A 20657-nucleotide genomic window follows, 5' to 3' on the forward strand; every position below is an offset into this window, starting at 1 on the left:
AAAGAATGAAGCAGTGTCTGTGATTCTGATTGTTTGAGGTCATTAGCAGGACTCTGGAGAACCTGACTGCACTGAGGAGGTGATTCAGCTGTTGGATTCAGGTTGTTGGACCAGAGAGTCTCCAAGAGTTGCAGGACACCGGCCCTCCAGGACCAGGAGTGCCCACCCCGGCTCTAAGCATGAGTCTGAATTTTGTCAGACCTGTGTCCATAGTTGATCCAGAACAATCTTATCTACAGCATTTTTAGCTGTCTGACTACAATCTGACCCCTTCAGAAGTACTTGACACACAGGAGTGTCAAGTACCCTCTATCGTTCCCTCTATTAATTTCCTATGAAACGTCTGCAAAGAATTGCTCCACCCAAGCAACTGACTAAGTTGCACATACAAGCTGGTGAAGCGACACAAGAAAGTTGAAAATTGTTCAACTTTCGCCACTATTGCATTCTGTTTGTTAGATTTGGAGGTGCTAGCTAATAAAAAGGTAATTAACATCAGAACCTACAGATGTTTACATATCTACTAAGGGGACTCATAATGTCTCCAGAACCTTTACTCTAAAAGTATCTTCTTTGTGCCAGAAAAGTGATCATATGTGTACAACATCAGTGACGTGCAGTGAGCTTCATAGCTGGTGAGGCACTGACGTCATCAGAATCAGATTTGCAAATAGATGCATAGATTGACAGCAGTTTACAGGTTATGTTTCACTTCTGCATCCTTACACATACAAACTGTAGCTCACAAAACACACATTTTCTTAAAAAACAAAACAAAATAAATGTCGAAAGTCGGGATAAGCGAGAGGAAAAAAATCACTATCTCTATTATAATCTATCGCTGCACTTGACTTGCTTCCCGAATCGTTTAGCCTAGCTCGCTGTCACTTACTCGGCAGTTGAGGAGTGAACAAGACGAACGTCTGGGATCTTGAGCGCCCCCTGCCATGAGGCAAGAGAACTGCCTGCCTCACCTCGAACCTGTTCTCTGCCGTTTATAATCGCTCATTACACGAAACACGTTACACAAACACAGTTGGTGACAAAAAGCACTGTACATTATATACATAAGCTAAATTATTGGAAATAAGTTCACATATTAAATTTGTTTAAACCATTTTATTGATGCCGTACAGCAACATGCTCTCTCCGCTTAGCAGCCAGCGCAGAGCCAGGGGTTGCGCAATCCAAGGTGAGGCAGAGCTCGCTGCTGCCTCACCGGCATCGCTTCCAAGCATTTGAATGGGAAAATAAGAAAATTCAGCGATTTTGAACAAATAAAAATCGAAATTGGTGAAGCTACATGAAAAATAAATATATTTTAGTACAAACCACCGGATGAATATAACAATTTAAATTACTTTATGATTATATATTTTCTTTCTTTCCATGATGGCTGGTGAGGCACAGCCTCACCTGCCTCCCCTGACCGCACGTCACTGTACAACATATAGGAACAATGCTAAATGTACAAGTTCTGGCAACATAATTTTAAATATTTCCTGTTAGAGGATGACAGGTTTTTTTTTTTATTTGTTTGTTTTTGCCTGGCACATTGCAGCTTTGCATAAATAATGGACTTAAATACCACATTTCAAGATACTTTGGGGTAATTGTCGTTTCCCACTTGAACTTTTGGAGTTCAGTCTGCATAATGATGGATTGCCAATGTGGTTTGGTACAAATGACTACTTATAGTTCTTTACATAAGGTGCAAAGCACACCAGGTATCTTAACCACGTCATTAACTTTTAATTTCCCATTTGAGTAAGTCAGAAAATAGTATGCAATAACTTTTGTGTGATGTTTGTTGACTGTTATGCAGGAAAAAAACAACAAAAAAAACACATCCCAACCTGCTTTTGGAAAATCCTCTTCATTGAGCAAATATATACAGTTTAGCCTGCTTTGTGCCGTTTTTAATACATGAATGTCTCATACGGTTCGTTGCCAAGTGTTTCAGATGAAGATGGCAGGAAACCTTAAACTGGTCATACAGCAGGTCTCACACGCTTCTTCTCCCACATTTCTTCTTTCTTTCTCCATCCAGAGCTTATAGACGGGACCCCAACCTTGAAAATCAACCATGGCTCTGGCACGCTTGTGTTACAGCTGCCCGGAAACATCAACGTGGCAGACAGGCGCTGGCATCGGCTGGACGTCCGTAGCAACAGCAAGGTGAGACACTTCATTTAACACAGGCTGGCAGTTGTTTAGCATATAACCTGCAGGTGTTAGCTGCACTCTGTGCTGTACAGCTGCAGATGTTCCACAAAACAGATCTTAAAGAAATATTCCTGCATGCAATGCTTGTGTATTATCCATTTATTATGGGATGGATAACACTTAAAATTCTGTCCATGTGAGTTGCCTGACATCCAGTCCGTTCGGCCCTCAGCGTTTGACTTTTGTAATTGTATATTTATGATGGGATGTTGAGCGTTGAGATTGTTTCTTTGCTCACTGAAGATGCTTGAAGAGTCATTAAAAGCTTAATCCATCTGGAACATGCACAGTTATGAAAATGTACATGCCAGATTAAAGTTTTCTTCTGTTTTTGCCTTATGTCACACTTACATGTTTACTAAAACAGATGTTTAAATCAGACAAATGTAAAAAGACAGCTCATCTTCAACAAGGATTTTATTCAGTCAAGGGAGAAGGCTTACACTCGTCTTCTGATATTTACATGTTGTTTCCCTCAGTGGTTGTTGGTGCAGCGCCATCACAGGTGAGGAGGGGAACAGGTTTTTTTATTAGTTTGGTTAGTTTGACACAGTGTTAGTGTGAAAGAGAACCACACCAAAATATTGAAGTTTCATTCCCCGGCTGAACAGATTGTACTGGACTACCAGGTGTGAAAACACCCCGAGATGTTTTTTGACCAATCTGCAGTGCTTTGGCAGGGATTCTGGGTTCGGTTGTGACCTCCTGGATGAGCTGTGATTAATGCACATCTGTAGTATTTTTGGTAGACTGGGCACATCAGGAAAGGTTCACCGCTCTTTCATTTTTCTTCCATTTGTGATTAATTGTACACACCTGTACCAATATCTTTATAACCCATTCCAGACTGATAGATGCAAAGTAATTAGTTTCTCATCTGCTCTTCATTTTCTTTAGATTGGGGCATAATTTGCTTTTTTTGAGCTCTTTCAGTCACATTATGATAAGAGAGGCTTTGTTGTAACATTTTACACCCAGGTCTTATTATTTCCTCACTTGTAGACTCAATAAATCAGCTAAATTGCCTCAAAAAAAGTAGGTAATTTATGATTTCATGAGGAGACTTGTTATATTTTCACCTCAAGCTAAGTGGGATTGGACAGATTTTTTTCTCTTATTAAATGAAATCATAATGTGAAACCTATATAAAAGCAAAAACTGAACAAAATAAAAGGGAACTATGACAACAGTAAACAGTGATGATACTGCTTGTTAAAAACAATCTATATGTTCTTAGTTGCACTATCTCAGTGTTTTTTGCAGTCTAAGTCTAGATAATCATGAGTAAAGTTTTATTAATTTGTTGTTATTCCAATTTTATTCTGTCATTAAAACATGTAATAAATTCAGATTGTTCCTGTTGAGCCAATCTGAGTAATCTGAAGAACTAAAGAAAAGGGAGAAGAAATGCTTTAGGGCACCATTACAGCTACACTACATACATATGACTAGTTCACATAATAATTTAGCGTCATGCAAGCCTAATTATTTCCATCCAAACAAGGTAGATGGGAGTGATTTACTGTTATGAAGCTGTCTGAACTGTACGGCACAAAGGCAGATAATTGCTGTAAAAGTGAGATGGATTGTTACAACAGCCTCCTTTGACACTTTAAAGTGAAACAAATTAACTTAATTAGGCTCATCTTTATTTGACTGAGAACTGCCTGAAGCTTTTCACCTCCAAGGATTCAGAGTTTTATTCCTCCCTCTGACATTATCAACAAGACTTTTGGATATTCTATTTTTGGACGCTTTGATATAACGCAGCCTGACAACTTTGAGCTTTTCTGTCTTAGCTTAAGCATAGGAAGCAGCTGGACTGGACTCATGTCTGCCTCCTTTCATCCTAACTTCCTCACCTCACCTTGTAGAGGTTTGCAGTTCAGTACAGATAGGAGGACTAACATGAAGCAGGGCTCCATTATGTGTCTTTTGAAACTTTATCCCTCTGAACTTTTGTACTCCAAACCTTTAACCTAACTTGGGCTGTTAGTCCTCTCCGGATCTGGTTACATAAACCAACCAGATCTGCTGGCACTGAGAGAGCTGCCCTACTAGCTGCTCATGTATCGTAATCTCCAGCTTGTTGAGGAGAGTTACTGCATGTGTGAGAGAAATGGAAAATAAATGTCTCACTAGAGCAGGGCGATAAAAATATGAAGCGTGAGAAAAACATAATCAGTATCAATAGAAAATATGTGTAATAGTATGGTGATCATTTCACTGAACTTCAATTCAGAACTGCACAGCTTTCTGGGGGTTGTAGGCAGAGGAAAGGCTTTAGTCGCTCCACCTCTCAAACCAGCTGAGCCAATAGCTGCTTTTCTTTTAACATTGAAATTGAGCATTTTGAAATTTCAAAAATAAATTCTCTCATTGGAAACAATTTTTAAATTTTTAAAAGGAAACTGAAGCAAAATGATCATATATCCATTCATAATTCCTTGTAACCAGTTTTTGTGCTGTTTCTATTGGTTGATTAGTTTATCTGTAAATGATTTCTTTTGTTTATTCTTTTAATAGAACTATGTGTACTGTGTTCTGTCCTGTGAGTTGTATAGTGATGTGTTTGTTTGTTTTTTTTGTGTGTGTGCTTACTTGTCTTGGGACAAAGGATGAAATGTATTTATTATTCTAATTCCTGAATATTTACGCTATCATGAATTGTGATAACGCTGATTAATGTGCACTGTACTAATCAAATGAATTGACTTAACTTAGGAATCTAAAATACTTACCACCCTCCAATAATCTAAGTTCCAGCCCTAGGTAGGATTCAAGGTAAAAACAAAAGTTCTACCTGCCTAATATCCACCTAATTAATGTTTTTTTCATGGTAGATTCAGTGGAAATGAAGGAGGGAAAGAAAACCAACCGTCAGCCTGATAAATAGATTTCTGAGTTAAAAAACTTGACCTTAGTCCACCACTCAACCATTAATATAGATATTAAATTATCATCCATTACTAAATAAGAAAAAATTTGATTTATTCTTCATAACTTACAGGTTTCATTGCATCTTTTGAATTGATCAATTTTGTTTTATTTATAAAAACAAATACTTCAGGTCAGCTTCACATCAATATGTCTCTTTACTCAGAATATTTAGCTCCAAAGGACAGCAATATTCTGAACAGTGTGAAGGCTAGACGGCTTTGAGACTCTATTGTTGCTGCAACTGGGACTAATCTGCATGGCGGTTATTTGAAATCAAATATGAATCTATTCACTTGTCCTGGATAGTCAGCAGAAGCTTATCCAGGCTGGAGATTTGACAGCTTGAGATCAGAAGCAGCGAGGGCACGGCTGTTTTCTGCAGATTTCAGCAGCCAAAGCCCTGAGTGCTATTATTTTTCCACCGCTGCGCCTTAGTATGGGAGGAAAATGTGGCAACAAACTGTAAAAAAAAATGCTTCCAAACAATCCAATCGCTTTGGTGAGCTGTGCCAGTGATCCACTGATACCCCTTGAACTGTTTCACATTCTACTACAAATTCAATAAGATTTTCATAGGGTTTTGTGTGATGGAAGGAAATTATACATAATTCACAATAAGCATTTTATGGAATTGCATTCAGCTTTCATTGAGTCAATACATTGCAGAGCCACCTTACGTACCGTCACCATTTAATAAGATACTCAGTAAGTTATTACAACAACAATAAATTGTGTTTTAACCATTGATCTGTATATTTTAGAACAATACAGATTCACTTGTGGATGACAAGCAGTTGTGTCTGCTGTGTGACTAACATAAGACCCAGCAGGTAGCCTGGAAGTGAGCAGTGCACAAACAAATGAGTCACTGCTCTCATGATGATAGTAATACTAATAGGCCACAAGAAAGCAACTGTAATTCCATTCATTAAGATGCAGAGAAAAAAAAAAGGTTTTGTTTGCTTTTGATGTGATTGTTTTCCACGAACGTAACCCTGATTTGTTTCCTCCCCAGGAAGTACGTTTCACTCTGGACCGATGTTCAGGAGCAGCAGTGATGGAGATGGAGGGTCTGGGCAGCTGGTTGACCACTGAGGACCACTCCTCCTGTGAAGTGATGGGTGTTACACCCAACACTGACAGGTACAGAATGCAGGTCTCATTTTCCAAACGGAGGAGCATTTAGAGCCACTCTGGACTCTCAATGTTTTACATTTAGAGACGCATTAGAGAATCATTAAAAGGTCAAAACAATAGATACATGTAACATCAGGCATATGACAATGCTCAATACTGCCGTGTGTCACTGTTTATTGTTTATTCACCCAAAACTAAACCAGAACGGAGAGGCAATTTGTGAAAAGCTAAGTAGGTTACATGAGTTTGTCTTTCATCTCCGTCTTATTTACTGTGGGGGTTTTAGTGGGAAATTATTTACACACAGTTCTCAAAATTTTGCCATAATTGTCAGTTGGGTTGCTGTCTCAACTTTAACTGTCTCAACTTTAAGGACATATTGTGTCATCATGTCTATTTTAATTCATTCATGTTGGCCTGTTCTGACCCAACATGGGTTGAGCTCCTGACCTTGCTAATGCTACATTTAACGTTAGCTTTATTTTACTGACCCTTATCACAGAGAGGCACCATGACAGACGTCACAAGTGAGGAACCGGAGTATTGAATAGAGCAACCACAATGGTTTTCCTAAGTTGTTTATGCCGGTGTAGTAATGGCTTTTACTTTTTCAAGTTAAGCGTATTCTCTGAGGAAGTATCACAACTAGCTGGGGCTCATAGACAGTTGTATTTACAAATCCTGGAAATAGCTAGCTTAGTTGTAAATACAACTGTCATTTCTTCTCTCTCCTTATGAGTTTGTTGATTTGATCAAATTGTCAACTTTGCCTGAATTCATACCACATGATTTATTCTACTATGTCATAAATTTCCCCCTACATTGACACAGATTTAATAGCGTTCAAAAGTGTAGATGCTAACCTTTTTTTTTTTTTTTTTTGTACATGGCAGGATACATGATGGTGGAGAATTTCCTGCTTGGTTGCTAGTGATTAGCCAACTACCTTCTCCATAATGCAACATTTGATTGCGTCTTACTAAATTTGCTAATGAAGTACATGAATGTTAATCCTCTTCTTGTTTACTGACTGCTGAAAACACTGACAACTGAACTGAATGTTTCTCTGTGCAGTATGACAAACTGCAAGCTAGTTGGAAATGGCTTAGTCATTTAGAACTAGCAGCAAGTGATTTCTCTACAATTATTGGGGTCTTTCTCAGCTTCACAGATCAGTGATTTCTGGATTGTTAAATTTCCCTGAAGCTCTTACTGTTGAGAAGAGTAAAGACTTGTTGACTCAGCAACAAAAATATCAACAATTCAGTTGGTATGCTCTCAAAAGGTTTTTGTGTAGAGGCTCCTTCACTTGCAGATGAATAATTGATCACTTACACTTGATTAGTTGTATTTTCTTCATGTGGGGATTTATCCGTTATGTTTAACATCTTAATGCTCTGCACTCATAACACATTGTTGTAAAATAAAGTATTTATCATACCCTCACGAATGTAGTATTATATAAAATACTCTTTATCCTGGCATCAAACAGTCCCCTCAAATTTTCTTTTAAACTCTTTTGTATCTATTTGTTTGTTTTGATTTTTAATTTTTTTTACATTGGTGGTCATTTTTTCCCATTTCTTTTATTTTTCTATTTAAAATAAAATAAAATTTGAACAACTTTGAAACATTATAACATGCAGCATCTTGTCAAAACCAGTGAAGGAATCCCAACAGACCAAACTATAAACTTTTTCTCCAAAGGCTCAGCTTTATCTGGCTCAACCCAAGTCAGACCAGATTTGTCCCCATTTGCAGATCCTGTGGTGATTCCTCCTTGTTTTGTTTTCTGGATCAACCTAAGAGGTGGTACGAGTCGTTTGATTAGCATCAGACTGCGTTCGTTGATTTTCCTGCAGAATCTGTGATCAGACCGTAGGAGTTGGGGAGATGATGAGCTGAAAATGGATAACTACATGGTCCAAACCCTCCAGCATCAACTGGATGGGTTAACCCACAACAAACTAATATACGTAGAAATTTCCTAACTGGTCGCCCAAGAGTAGACAGGCAAAATGACATCAGCTGAGCGTCGACCACAGCTCCTGCTCACAGGTTTCTCATGTCCACGCCTGCTTTAATGAGGAACAATGCCAGTGGAGACACACCCAACTTGACTAGACTCAAACCAAACATTAGAGTAAAACATGACAATGTAGGTGTTTGAGTCGGTTCAAAGACATTCCAGTTGTAAGTCCTTCCTAACAGGCAGGAGGCCTCTATACAGCCAGGAGGATGTTCTTCTCATCAAACTTTATTTCTTAATTTCTTCCCTGATGATGTTTTAATATTTCTAACATCTTCTGGAGTGCTGTACCAGCAGCCCCCGTCCCCCTAGTGGCCATTATCTCCATGTAAGCCAGCCAACACATTGTGAATCCCCCAGCAGCTGAAAATATATCCCATAAAATTAAAGGAATACAAACCTCTGGTCTAATGTATGCTTATATTATCATCATACTGGTCATTAAACCTGATGGATACAGTGAACAATTAAAACAGTCCTGGAGCGATGCAGGATGTGTGGAATGAGTTGTGCAGAGGTCTAAAGCTCCCTCATTATGAGCTTAAGATGCCTAATTTGAATCTTGACAATTTTCTTAAAGATAGTTTAGTGCTAGAGGCCTCTACTGAACAGTAAATTCACAGGAAATAAAGTGGAGAGAGGTGGAAGTCATGCAGCAAATAACTGAAGAGTGGTACTATGGAGATTCATAGTTAGGTAACGCTAACATGCAGCACAGGGGAAATGTATTCCTTATATTTGCATGGCAGAAAAAAAAAGTAAAAAAAAATCTTTTTAATAAAGTAAATAGAATTACGTTGATTTAGAATTTAAGGACTAAAAACTGAAGCAACATAAATACTACACATATTGGGATCTTATTTTATTGTTCTGATTTTACACAACTCCATTTTGTTTTGCACTCTCAAATATCACACACACACGTTGGTCCAAAACACTGCCTGTATTCAGAATGCTGTGTTCTAACGGTGCTGGTCGTTACGTGTTCATGTGCCTCTGTGTGTTTTTTGTTTTGTTTGTTGTTTTTTCAGACACCTAAACACCAGTCAAGTTCTCCAGCTCGGAGGTGTGAACGAGGACATTCCCTACATCTACCCTCAGCTTCAGCACAAACACTTCACCGGCTGCATCCGCAACCTCATTGTGGACAGCAAGGTAAAAACATACTGCCTGTTATCCACACACACACACACACCGGCACCCATATATGACCAAACAAACCATTAGACATCAGCAGGAAAGCAAACCCAAACTCACACCTGCACTCCAGCAGATAAATGCATTAATAACACGTTTCAACATTCCCAGTGCCCTTGTGCCATGTTAGAGAGGGTTTTAAGCTTTTAACTGGAACCTCAAAGTCTTTTCAGACACTACACACACACGCACACGCACCCTCACACTCTCTGAAATGAAATATCATTCTCGGCACTCCTGGCCAGCGCTCTCTTCAACCTTCTCCTGCTAGGTTGCTGTTAAAAAAAGTTGAACTTTACGCTCAAAGCGTGACAGTCCAAACCTGGCCCTGCCTAAACCCGAGTCATTTCTGCAAGAGCAGATGGCTCTGCTAGGAAATCTGCGTGTGAATTTGTAGACTTTGAAATATGATTTTTTTTCTTAGCATGGTGAACAGTATCCAGGAGACGGGGATGCTATTTGCTCTTTTCGATGTAAAACCTGTAAAAAAATTACAGGTGTTTTAACAAATTGCTGGGTGTGAAAAAATGTGTCATAAGTGATACAGTGCTATAAAAAATGAATTGTTCACTTACAGAATTTTTTTTTTCTCTTTGCTTATAAAATGTTTTAGCTAACTGCAAATATTATCAGACAACTATAACCAGAGTTTCAGTGTGATTTATTTTATTTTTTTTTCTGGTTTAGTTTTCCTACTCGCATGCAGACCTGATAGCTGTCTCATCTATAGAGTAATAAACACAAGAGTATAGAGGACCTGTCAGACACATGAAGTAGGCTAAGTATGTTTTATCTACATTAAATTAAGAAAGGAAGTCATTGACATCCACCATTCCAAAGCCCATCTGAAAGGTTTTGGACTCCAGAGAACCAAAGTGAGAACCATCGTCCATGAATGGAGAAAACATGGAACTGGTGGGAACCTACCAAGATTATCTGGTGGAACCATACATTTTTTTGTTTTAGCAAAAGTTATGGATGCATTGATTTCAGTTTCCTGGCCAATCACCGATCACTGATCTTACTAAAGCTGATTAATATTTTGGCCGATGCCAAATTTTGTTTTATAACTGAGACTGGAGGTTATAAAACAGCCAGTTAATTATATACCTTCCATGGTCCAATATTATTTTACTGTAAAACTCTGAACAATGCTCATGGCACAATACAAGTTGCTTTAGCTGAGATAGCACTCTCAAATATAATAATTGACGGCTTGTTTATTAATAATTACCAAACTAAACAAAAACATTGTTTCCTTTAGACTTTCATATTACACATTTTTAAAACAAACAAAACTTGCACAGCAGGTTACACTACAGATCTATTTTGACTCTTTTACCAAAAGTAAAGGACCCAGAAGTATTATGCTTTTATAAATCACAAGTTTCTGTTTTGGACAAACTGACAAAAAAAAAACTTGAACCACCAATAAAGCGCAAAGAGTTTTTGTTTTCCATGTAGCGCAAAAAGAAAACGTTCAAATTCAGCAGCTTTGTAGCTTTTCAAATAGAAATAGGTTCAGCTTCCCTTTTATGGATCATCCAAAATTTAGGAAATCGGGGGCCAGTCGATCGGCCAGCTGATTGATCGATTGATTGGTGCAGCAGTTTCTAGAGGAAAGTGACTGACCATCAGTTTATGACCCTCAACTGAAGCATAAATGGGTTATTCAGCAGGACCGCCATCAGGTTCATGTCTAACTGACTCAAGAAAATTTCTTTTCTTTTTAGATTTGCTTTATGGTTTGTTTGTTTGTTTGTTTGTTTTAAAGTGGTATAGTTAAAGTCTGGACTTAAGTCTGGATGCAATGCTGCAGCATGACCTGAAACAGGCTTTAAATACAAATAATTGTGCAAAAAAAAATAAAAAATAAATAGGGATAGGTCAAAATTCCTCAACAGTGAATATGAACGATATAGCAAGTACTTGATGGCCATCATATCAGCTTACTCACAAAGACACTTAAATAAAATAAAATCTGTTGGGGGCAAACACTATTCCATGGCTCTCTATGTTTATTATTTATTGTGAAGCACTGAAGCCTTGGCTCTACTGGGATTTACATTCGCCAGAGATAAAGCAAGAGTATGTTCAGAAACTGTGTGCTAATGAGAGAAATCTGCACGGTATATGTGGGCGGACGCAAAGATAATAAACCTCCAAAGAGACGGAAGAGTGGGCGTTTTGATGATTAATAACGTTGATGGACATGCTTCAGCATTGTATGCTTCAGGTATTTTATGGTTTCTCCTTTGATGCCCTTTTACTTTCTTTTTTTTCTTTTTTTCTTTTTACTGTATGTGTTAAAGTTTCACTTCCATTGCCATAGCAACATGGTCTATTTCAACCAGGATGTAAGTGCCTGTGAAGAGATGAAAGTAGCTCACGTGGATATTAGCATATACCTGTTCTTAACCCTCACAGCACCGTGTCAGCTCCATTAAACACTTTAAAAACAATAACAGGAAGCAGTGAGGAGAGGTTACCGCTCTGAGGTAGAAGTCTGGGTGAAGGGGGAAAAAAATTTATTTTTTTATTTTTTAAATTTTTTTCCTGTCTTTCATAATTATGTTTCTATTCCAGAGCCTCGCCTCTTCCCTCTGGCTGTCATTCGCCATTGTCTGCTTTTAAATCTCTCTATCCTCATCCTGTCATTTCCCAGCTTGTCTGTCTCCTTTCAGCCCTCACATTTAAATTTCTACACTAAGTTTTTCTCTGGTTTTGACACGTCTGTCACTCCATTTTTAGGTTGGAGCTTTTCACTTACAACAGTTGGGGTAATAGCTTTCTGAGTGCCAGCAGCTTTGCGTTGCTCTGCAGAAACTTTTGACCTGCAGTCACAACGCGTGGGGTCGGTTTTACGAAGATCGTTATCGGGGTGTTACTGATGCTTTTCGTTTCTCTGCACTGCAGACGTATTTGATTTCCCCCATTTTGTCACGTTACTCGTTACTTTGCCACGTTACTTTTCCACATGATTGTTGACACATCACTCACAGCACAACACACTGTTCTGTAGGCTTTGGATTTTAGTTCTCAGTGCATTTTTCTCTCTTTCTGAGCGCTGACATGTTTATACCCAGCACCTGACATTAATCTCACCAAATAGGGCCGCCTGCAGTCGTCTATCTGAGAGACTGACATTCCTCTCTGCTGAAGCCACGCGTCACAATTTGTGCACAGGCAGGTGAACTTTGGCACTTGAGTGTTTTGTTCAGATTCTTCCCCAGTCGTTATTCCGATGCATGATCAAATTGCAAGCAGAGATGGGACTCTCTCTCTCTCTCTCTCTCTCGCTGTTTGGGAATGTTTGGGCTTCAGCTCTTTGTCCTCAGCTGGATCTGCACAAACCCTGCCGTTTTTAAAAAGGAGGAACCAATAGGATGCTCCTCTTTGCTGGAGGCCAGCGGTTCCCTGACAGCAACGTTCAGTCAGTTTACACTCGTTTGCATTCCTGCATCTTCTCTGCAGCACAAAAAGGCTGCACAGAATACAGGATAGTCAAAGGACCCGTGTTTAAGTATTCAGAGCTCCCCCTGTCCTTTCAGAATCCTATGCAGCTGGTCATGCAGGTTTTCCATCAGCGGATCGGCTCAGTTTCATCACTGCAGGAGAAGATGGAGAGACAGAGACAGAGAGAGAAAGACTGAGAGTGTAAACAGAACAAGGGCGGAAGATGAGAGTGGAAATGAGGGAACCCTTAGCGAATGTCCTTTGGCACATTCTGCAGCCCTTCTTCAGTTTTCCCTTTCACTTTGCTTGACTTTGCTGCTTTAAAGAACTTTGTCTCCCCCCGTAGCTGTGGAGCTTCTTGGATCTCTGTGCGTTTTGCTTCTCAAACAGCCGTTCCTCTGTTGTTGCCAACTGGTTTTGTCTCCTGTTTATAACCATGCTCAATCACTGGTAACTTTTCCTTTTCCTATCATTACACTTTAACTTTGCTGCCTTTTTTTTATCCAACATCCCCTCTGACGTTTATCTTTTATTTGTAATAAACTTTACTCTTCCCTCCCCTTTTTTCTTCTCTCCACATTCCACTTTCTTCACCTCCTCCCATCTCTTCCTCTGTTCTTCCTGCACCTCTGTCCTCTCACCTCTATCTCCTGGGTTCAGCTGTATGATCTGGGCTCCCCTGCCGACTGGCAGTCCAGCTCCCCAGGCTGCCTCACCACTGATAGCAGCTGTGTCAACATGGGCTTTCCAGCCTGCGGCCATCGTGGCCGTTGTCATGGGGAGTGGGGCTCCTTCAGCTGCCAGTGTGTGGCCGGATACACTGGACAGCAGTGTGAAGAAGGTAAGCCAGATCTCTATCGGACTCATGACGCTATACGGTGTTTCTACGGTAACCAAGCAGGTCTTAGGGTGCGTCACAGAGCCTGAAACGCTATGTTGCACATGCCAAGAAGTCAAACTCCTTTAACTTTCACAAATATTTTTTTCAAGTTACCACCAAAAACTTTTGTTTTGTTGTGATATTATGGGAAAAGGTCAAATAAAAAAACTGTCATATCTTCATATTCATCCGTCTGACTGAATTCTTTATTGAATCACCTTTCATGGCAGTACTTGATGTTTAGTGACTCATTCTTTTACACGTAGCTCAGATTCGATTGGATGGACTGGATCTGGTCTTTGACTAGACCATTTTGTATTTTGATCTAAACATTCCCTGTTCATATATTGATGGAAGAGATGTTAAAAGTATGGCTCTCTTGTGATCTGTAGTCCATGGGAGGATTTAATGGGGCCCTCAGACAAAATTTAAAGAATGGAACCAGTTTTGCTCTTCAACACAGATGCAGATGAATATATATATATTTTTTTACAAATTAAAATATTCTTAAAATGGAAAACGTTAGGAACAAGCCAATGTATTACTTGCCACACTTTTTCCTCTCGTTATAACTTCATTATAAATAAGATTTCAAGCATCCATCGCTTTTTACTGAAAAGCGGATTCGGGTTGCACTCATTTAAAAGCCTGAATACATTTATGAGGGGAGTGACCCAGATCCCATCTTTGTTGCTAAAAAGGCTGGAACTTCTTTCCAGACCACAGATTTGAAAACAATTTACCTTGAAGGTGCAGGAAATTGTTGGTCCTTATTTTCCATTAGGCAGATGTTCTAGAGGTGCACAAAGGGTAAAGATTTGAACAGGTAAAGAATAGGTCTTATTGAAAGACGGGGGTCTCATACATTACACTTTTTAGGTTTTTATCTTTGCAAATCTTCAAAAAGCATGTTTGATTTTTGCTACGCTCCACAGCTATGCACGATTTAGTGATTTCTGTCTCATATAATGAGCAATGGGACACAAATAAAAATTTTAAATCACGTTATTAGGAGGATCTGTAATTAATTGTTTGCAATAAAATGAAAACTATATACTTTAGTGATTAAATAAGCAGCATTTTTATTTCAGAACCCCTTTATTGCAGATAAATTATTGAAGACACATTTGACGTGACAAAATGTGAAATGGGTCAAGGCATTGTACATCCATCATACATATCAGGGTTTAAAATAGAAACTAGTCATTTTTGCTGTTATTTATCCTAACTGTGAAGGAGAAACTAGCAAGAGTCCTCTGCTAACACCACTCATCCCTAATTGCCCACATCTGCCTGTGTTTCTGCCACTCTGACGTTAATTCTTCGCAGTGTCATCCCTTCTAGGTATCCTCTGAGCAGATGTTGTGTTTCCTGTTATGGGAAATGAACACACAGGTCAGCTGCTTCTTCCTTTAAGGATTTTTAATTACTGCTGTGTGCTGCTCGTGGAGCAGCGTGCAGCCTCTTGGCAGCTCCCACGTTAAGGCTCCTTCTGGCCCAGGGATGAGCTCTCCTTGTGAGGCTGTCTGCGCCGGCCGCATGGCTGCGGAGGCGTTCACTTGACTGCAGCTGTTGGAAGGAGACGGGATGTTTAATGATTCTGGTCCGACTCTGCACACGTCCCAGTTTGCTTTCTGCTGACCGCAGCAAGCCGTGCCAGGCTGCGCCGTCCTCCCCTCCACTGTCCTCTTGCCTCAGAGTGACACTAATTGACAGGACTTTCTCAAATGCCACAGAACTAGTAGAAGTGTAGCGCACACACTGTCGTCATATAAATAACACTGGACACACAGCTATTTTTTAAAATATATTTTCTGTTTTTAAACAGCAGTCGACAAGGGCTTTGTGCAACAATGTCAACGACTACTGCAGACGTCAAAATTCAACGATTTAATGAGAAAAAAGTTGAGGAGACGAATCATAAACAGCAATTAATCACTTTTGCTGTTTATACAATGACTTGTTGTTTTGTTTTGTTTTTTTACATTGTGTAACTGAGTTTTGGCAACCAGGAAGGCCCTCTGTGGAAAAGAGAAAAGGGTTGTTTACTCAGCTTTAATTTGAGAAGGCAGCACCAAACGAAGCATTTGGTTTTGGCTCATCTGGTTCAGACACTTTCCACACAATTCAGCATCCAAAGTCTCTCTCCCGAGATTTGTTCCCATTCCTTGTTTGCTCGGTTTTTATAATCACCATCATAAATGTTCTTTTCTTAATTGCCACCCTTCCCAATTAACAAGAGATTATTGCACAAAAGAGGATAGCATTAATCACACCAAATTTACAAATCTCATGCAGTTACACCTCTGGTCCCTTTTGGTGGGGAATCTGAGTTGTTCCAGTATATTTGTGTCTTACTTAGGAGAAATGGTAGGATGGATATTGGAGCCCCGTCAGTGTGTGGGTGTGTGTGTGTGTGTGTGTGTGTGTGTGTGTGTGTTACTCTGGTGAAGAAAGAGGTTGGTCAAAAGCCAAAGCTCTAAATTTACTGGTTTGTCTACAGTTTGGTAATCACCTATGTGTCATACGACATGGGTTATGTTCTAGGCACAGGACTCTGGGTGCAGTTAGTATGACCTCCCCTCTTTTGACTAGTTTAAAGTCGAGCCACTGTTTCATCAGAAGGAGTCAGTGTGGGTGAGTCGGTCATTTGAGGTAGAACAAGGGCAGAATTTACTGGACTGATTATATATTCACTGGAAATGCCTTTCTATTCAACTTAATGCAATTGAATAATACTTTATCAATCCCTAAGTTGTCATAACTCGTGCCATCCAAATATCTTCAGAGTCGTAGACATGATGAGATGTTGGAGTTGGGGATTTGATTGATGGAAGATGGTTTGAATTTCCTCCTCCTCTCTCTGCTCTTTGTTGATGCGTTGCAACTATGAAGCCTCGTTTTCTGGAAATTGGGGGTCATAGTCCAGGTATTATTTGATCGTCCTGAGAACCTAACCACCTGCTTCCAGTTGTTAAAACAACACATTGTTTCTGCTGTTACGCGTCATAACAATCATCCCTTCATCTGCACAACATCCAACACCAGAGAGAATATCCTTCCATATACACGACTCAACCAAAAAAAATTCATGAACAAATCAGAACTGAAAAGACAGAGCTGCTCCACCATGCTGCCACCAGGAGAGGTGCAGTTCTATTGCGTCTCATTTTGGATACCCCAGAATGAGCTGGAGAGTGTTACTAGTGAGAGGAATGTCTCAGTAGTAAATGGAATGTCCCTTTCTAACCCAGTGACCTGATCTTGGACAAGTGGAAGGCGATTGATGAAAGTCTATGATATAGTTGGTGAAAATCAGGACAGAGTTTTGAGGTGGTCTGTAGATGACAGCTCATTCTTCAAATTCAATGCTGAACGAGAAAGGGCTTGATATGGATTTGGCTTAAAGCACTCATCTCTTTCAAACTTAGATACCTGGAATACAGAGTGGAGGTCAGGATCCACAACTGCAAATTGCTAAAATCCTCTTTTGACTGCTTGTTTTAGTAGTTCAAACACCAAATATCCCTCAATATGCATTAATACGCACAGTGAAAACTGTCTCAGCGCTACCGCAGAAGCTAACATCCACCTTCTTCCTTTTCTCTGTTCTTGGAGATTCAGCCAATATTCTACCAAGTTACATTGCTCTGTGGTATTTCAAAGGTGCATTTTCTTTTGAATGTTTTTGATACCCTCCAAGAAAATATCCGTGGAGCTGCATTTCTCTGAAAACCTTGCCAATAGCTGGGGGTCCAGTGTTAATGTGAAGACCTTTGAGTGATGCATTTTCTCAACAAATTTGAGAACATTTCAGAGTTGGTTGGATTAATTCTGCCTGACATTTGTTCTGGAAACATAGAAAAAGAGATTACCTTGAGTTGCATAGATGATAGAGAAAATCCTTTATTGTTCAGTGTCTAATTTGTGTGTATCTGTATTCTAGTGGCCCCGGAGTATTCCTTCGACGGCCACAGTCATCTGCACTACCAGCTGGCGTCCGCACTGCCGCCCAGAAGAACGTGGATCCAAGTCCTGGTTCGAACCCGGAAACACAGCAGCAGCATCGTCAGCCTGGTGTCCAGGGATCAGAGTGAATACCTGCGACTGGAGGTGAGCTGGCGGTGTAGACACACTGAGACGACATCATGATCGCACCGTAATCACTGGGATATTGCCACGTGTTTAGAGTTTGTGATGAGCAGCTTCAAAAGCTTCTTTTTGGTCTATTCATCCTTTAGTCCTGATGTGACAAAGTTCAGTGTCGCTTTTTATGCCGTGCATTACCTGTGATGGTCCTGATTAAAAGCCTGTTGAATGGTTCAGTTCATTTCAGGGTCACAGATCCTTCAGCTGTGATCTGGTTATGTTACATGGAGTCCAGTGTCTTGTGGACGGAGGTTACCAAAACATACCAACCAGAAGATAGCGTCTGTGTACACGATGAGTTCCTGGTATGTGTTTGCCAAACGTGCTCCATCTTTATGTGTCTGTTGAGTATGATAACTGTATCCATGGCAGCACCTCATTTTGGAAAAATTGTCAAAGAATTGCGCTACCACTACCACTTTTGGAGACAGTTTATTAATAAGGTGGTCAGACCATAACTCCTCCACTGGATGGATGGATGGACCGCAAACTGTTCACATTTACACTTCAGATCCAAGGAAATTAGTGGCTTCTCCTTCAATTATTATCCATTTCTGTCAAGATTTGGGTGTTTTGAAACCGACAGGCATCAAGAAAGTCACTAACTCTACAGTTTTCATTTGTTCCAGATAATAAAAATATAACAATAATAAAATAGAAAAAATGCTCAAATGATGCATGATTCAAAAGTTTTGACTTAACCCCTAACGTGTTGAGACAACACTGAGACTTTGTGAAAATCAAACATAGCATATGATCAGAAGCTGCATCAGCCCTGAGGTACGGTGGTGGAGGCTGATGGTTTGGGCTTCCTCTGGTTGTCACATAACATGTTACCCACAAACCTCTACTGTAGAGTCAATGCTAAAGCTAGCTGGAGCTTGGTGGATCTTTTGGTTTAAAATAATGACGTGTTTTTGGAAATATTTGGAACTATGTAACAATAAAAGTTTAGATTCAATAATTACTGTGCACATTTTCATCAATATTGTTGCAGTTCAGCTGAAATGTGTAACTGTGGAAAATGATTACAGCTCAAAGATAATGTCCAGCAAGCAGCATGTATTCATCACCACAGTTACTATTGTTATTAGAGGGAGCTGCACTGATAAATCAGGCGGCTGATGAACTGGCGCCGATTTCCTTCATTTTGTGAAATCGGCCGATACTTAGGCATGACTGACTGACAGCCCCGCCCACCAGGTCATGCCTGGTTAATAATATTCAGCCTACTCTGGTCAACATTGTCTCTATTTATCAACTTCAAAATCAAAATTGATAGGTCAGGCTTTTGAAATTGGAAAACTGCAATCGGTGCACCCGTAGTTGTTGTTGCTGTTGTTGTTGTTATTATTATTAGTAGTGGTACTAATATATGCTGACTTTTGGTAGACAAAGTCACAAAGATTAAATGCTCTGAAATTGCCATCCAGCAGTAACAGTTTGTTAAAAACAAAGTCAGGTCTGAATATATTAAAACACTTGTTTTTTTGTTGATTTTTATTTTTTTATTTTTACTTTGTCTCCAGGGCTTCATTACACCCACTGAATGTTCTGTTTACACTTTAAATGTTCCTTCATTCCTGTTCATTTGCCAGTTTCCCTGCTTTGGCTTGACTTAACTTATTGTCTTGGGCGGCGTGGCGTGGGGTGGCGTGGCGTGGCGTGGGGTGGCGCGGCGCGGCACCTCTCCGGTGCTTCCCCGACGCTCGCTCCTGTTTGTCACCCCGCACTGTGGCCGCGCGTATTGATCAAACTTCAGTGTCTAACTGATGATGATTACAGGATCCATATCACAGCCGCCATTAGAGTGCAACCTCTCCTACGATCCCCGTCTGTCATCCATCTGTCTCTTCCTTCGATTCATCCATTCCTGCACTTCCTCTTAAATGTCACAGCGCTCCCTCAGCACCGCCACATGGGGAGCAGGTTCACATCATTTATCCACTACATAAAGTGCATTTATTCCTGGGTGCAGACAGCATGGGGATATGTGAATCTTATGAAAAAGCTCCCCGCAGTGACATGCGGGATATTCTGCCTTGGTCTCTGCTTGGAGTTTGAGCATATTGCTACCATGGTTATGTTATTCTCTCTAACAGCTCTGTTTGCTTTTAATCAGAAGGAGGAATTAGTGCGAGTTACTCGTGGCTGGATATACTTTCAGTAAATTAGGGGACTGATTGTGTTTGGCTTAATGAGGGAATAAAGCATTTAACTGTAGGAAAGCTTTAAATCTGTGCAGATATACTGTACAGATCCACTGTAAAATATACAAACAACATGAACTGTAACTGTGCACTTCATGGATTTCTGATGTTATCTCACGTTAGAGATGCATATCGTACAGCACAGTGAAAAAGTATTTGTTCCCCCACAGATTTCTTCAGCTTTTGCTTTTCTGCCACACTTGAAATATTTTTAGCTCCTAAAGCAAATGTTACTGTCGGATAAAGATAAACTGAGTAAAAACAAAATTAAGTTTCATATATATAAGTACCTTGCTTTGGAAGAATTACCCTTCACAGGTAATTCTGACCATGTTCCAGCTCACTGTAAAAACTATTTATCAAGATGTGGCTCCAGGTTATAAAACCTTTATTTTCAAACCCTGTTTGAAAACTAAAATGTGGATTGCCTCAG

At 39.9% G+C, this 20657-nt stretch overlaps 1 protein-coding gene across 1 annotated transcript in view; it reads left to right on the top strand.

Moving 5' to 3' along the window:
- The window catches only part of si:ch211-186j3.6 (neural-cadherin), a 300924-nt gene that overhangs the window by 225597 nt on the left and 54670 nt on the right, over window positions 1–20657 (top strand). Inside the window, 5 exon segments of the mRNA XM_044098247.1 lie at window positions 2051–2178; window positions 6182–6309; window positions 9364–9487; window positions 13646–13826; window positions 17812–17978. Coding sequence (XP_043954182.1) covers window positions 2051–2178; window positions 6182–6309; window positions 9364–9487; window positions 13646–13826; window positions 17812–17978 — 728 coding nt within the window.

Source organism: Gambusia affinis, linkage group LG02 (genome assembly GCF_019740435.1).
Source record: "Gambusia affinis linkage group LG02, SWU_Gaff_1.0, whole genome shotgun sequence".
NCBI lineage: Eukaryota > Metazoa > Chordata > Actinopteri > Cyprinodontiformes > Poeciliidae > Gambusia > Gambusia affinis.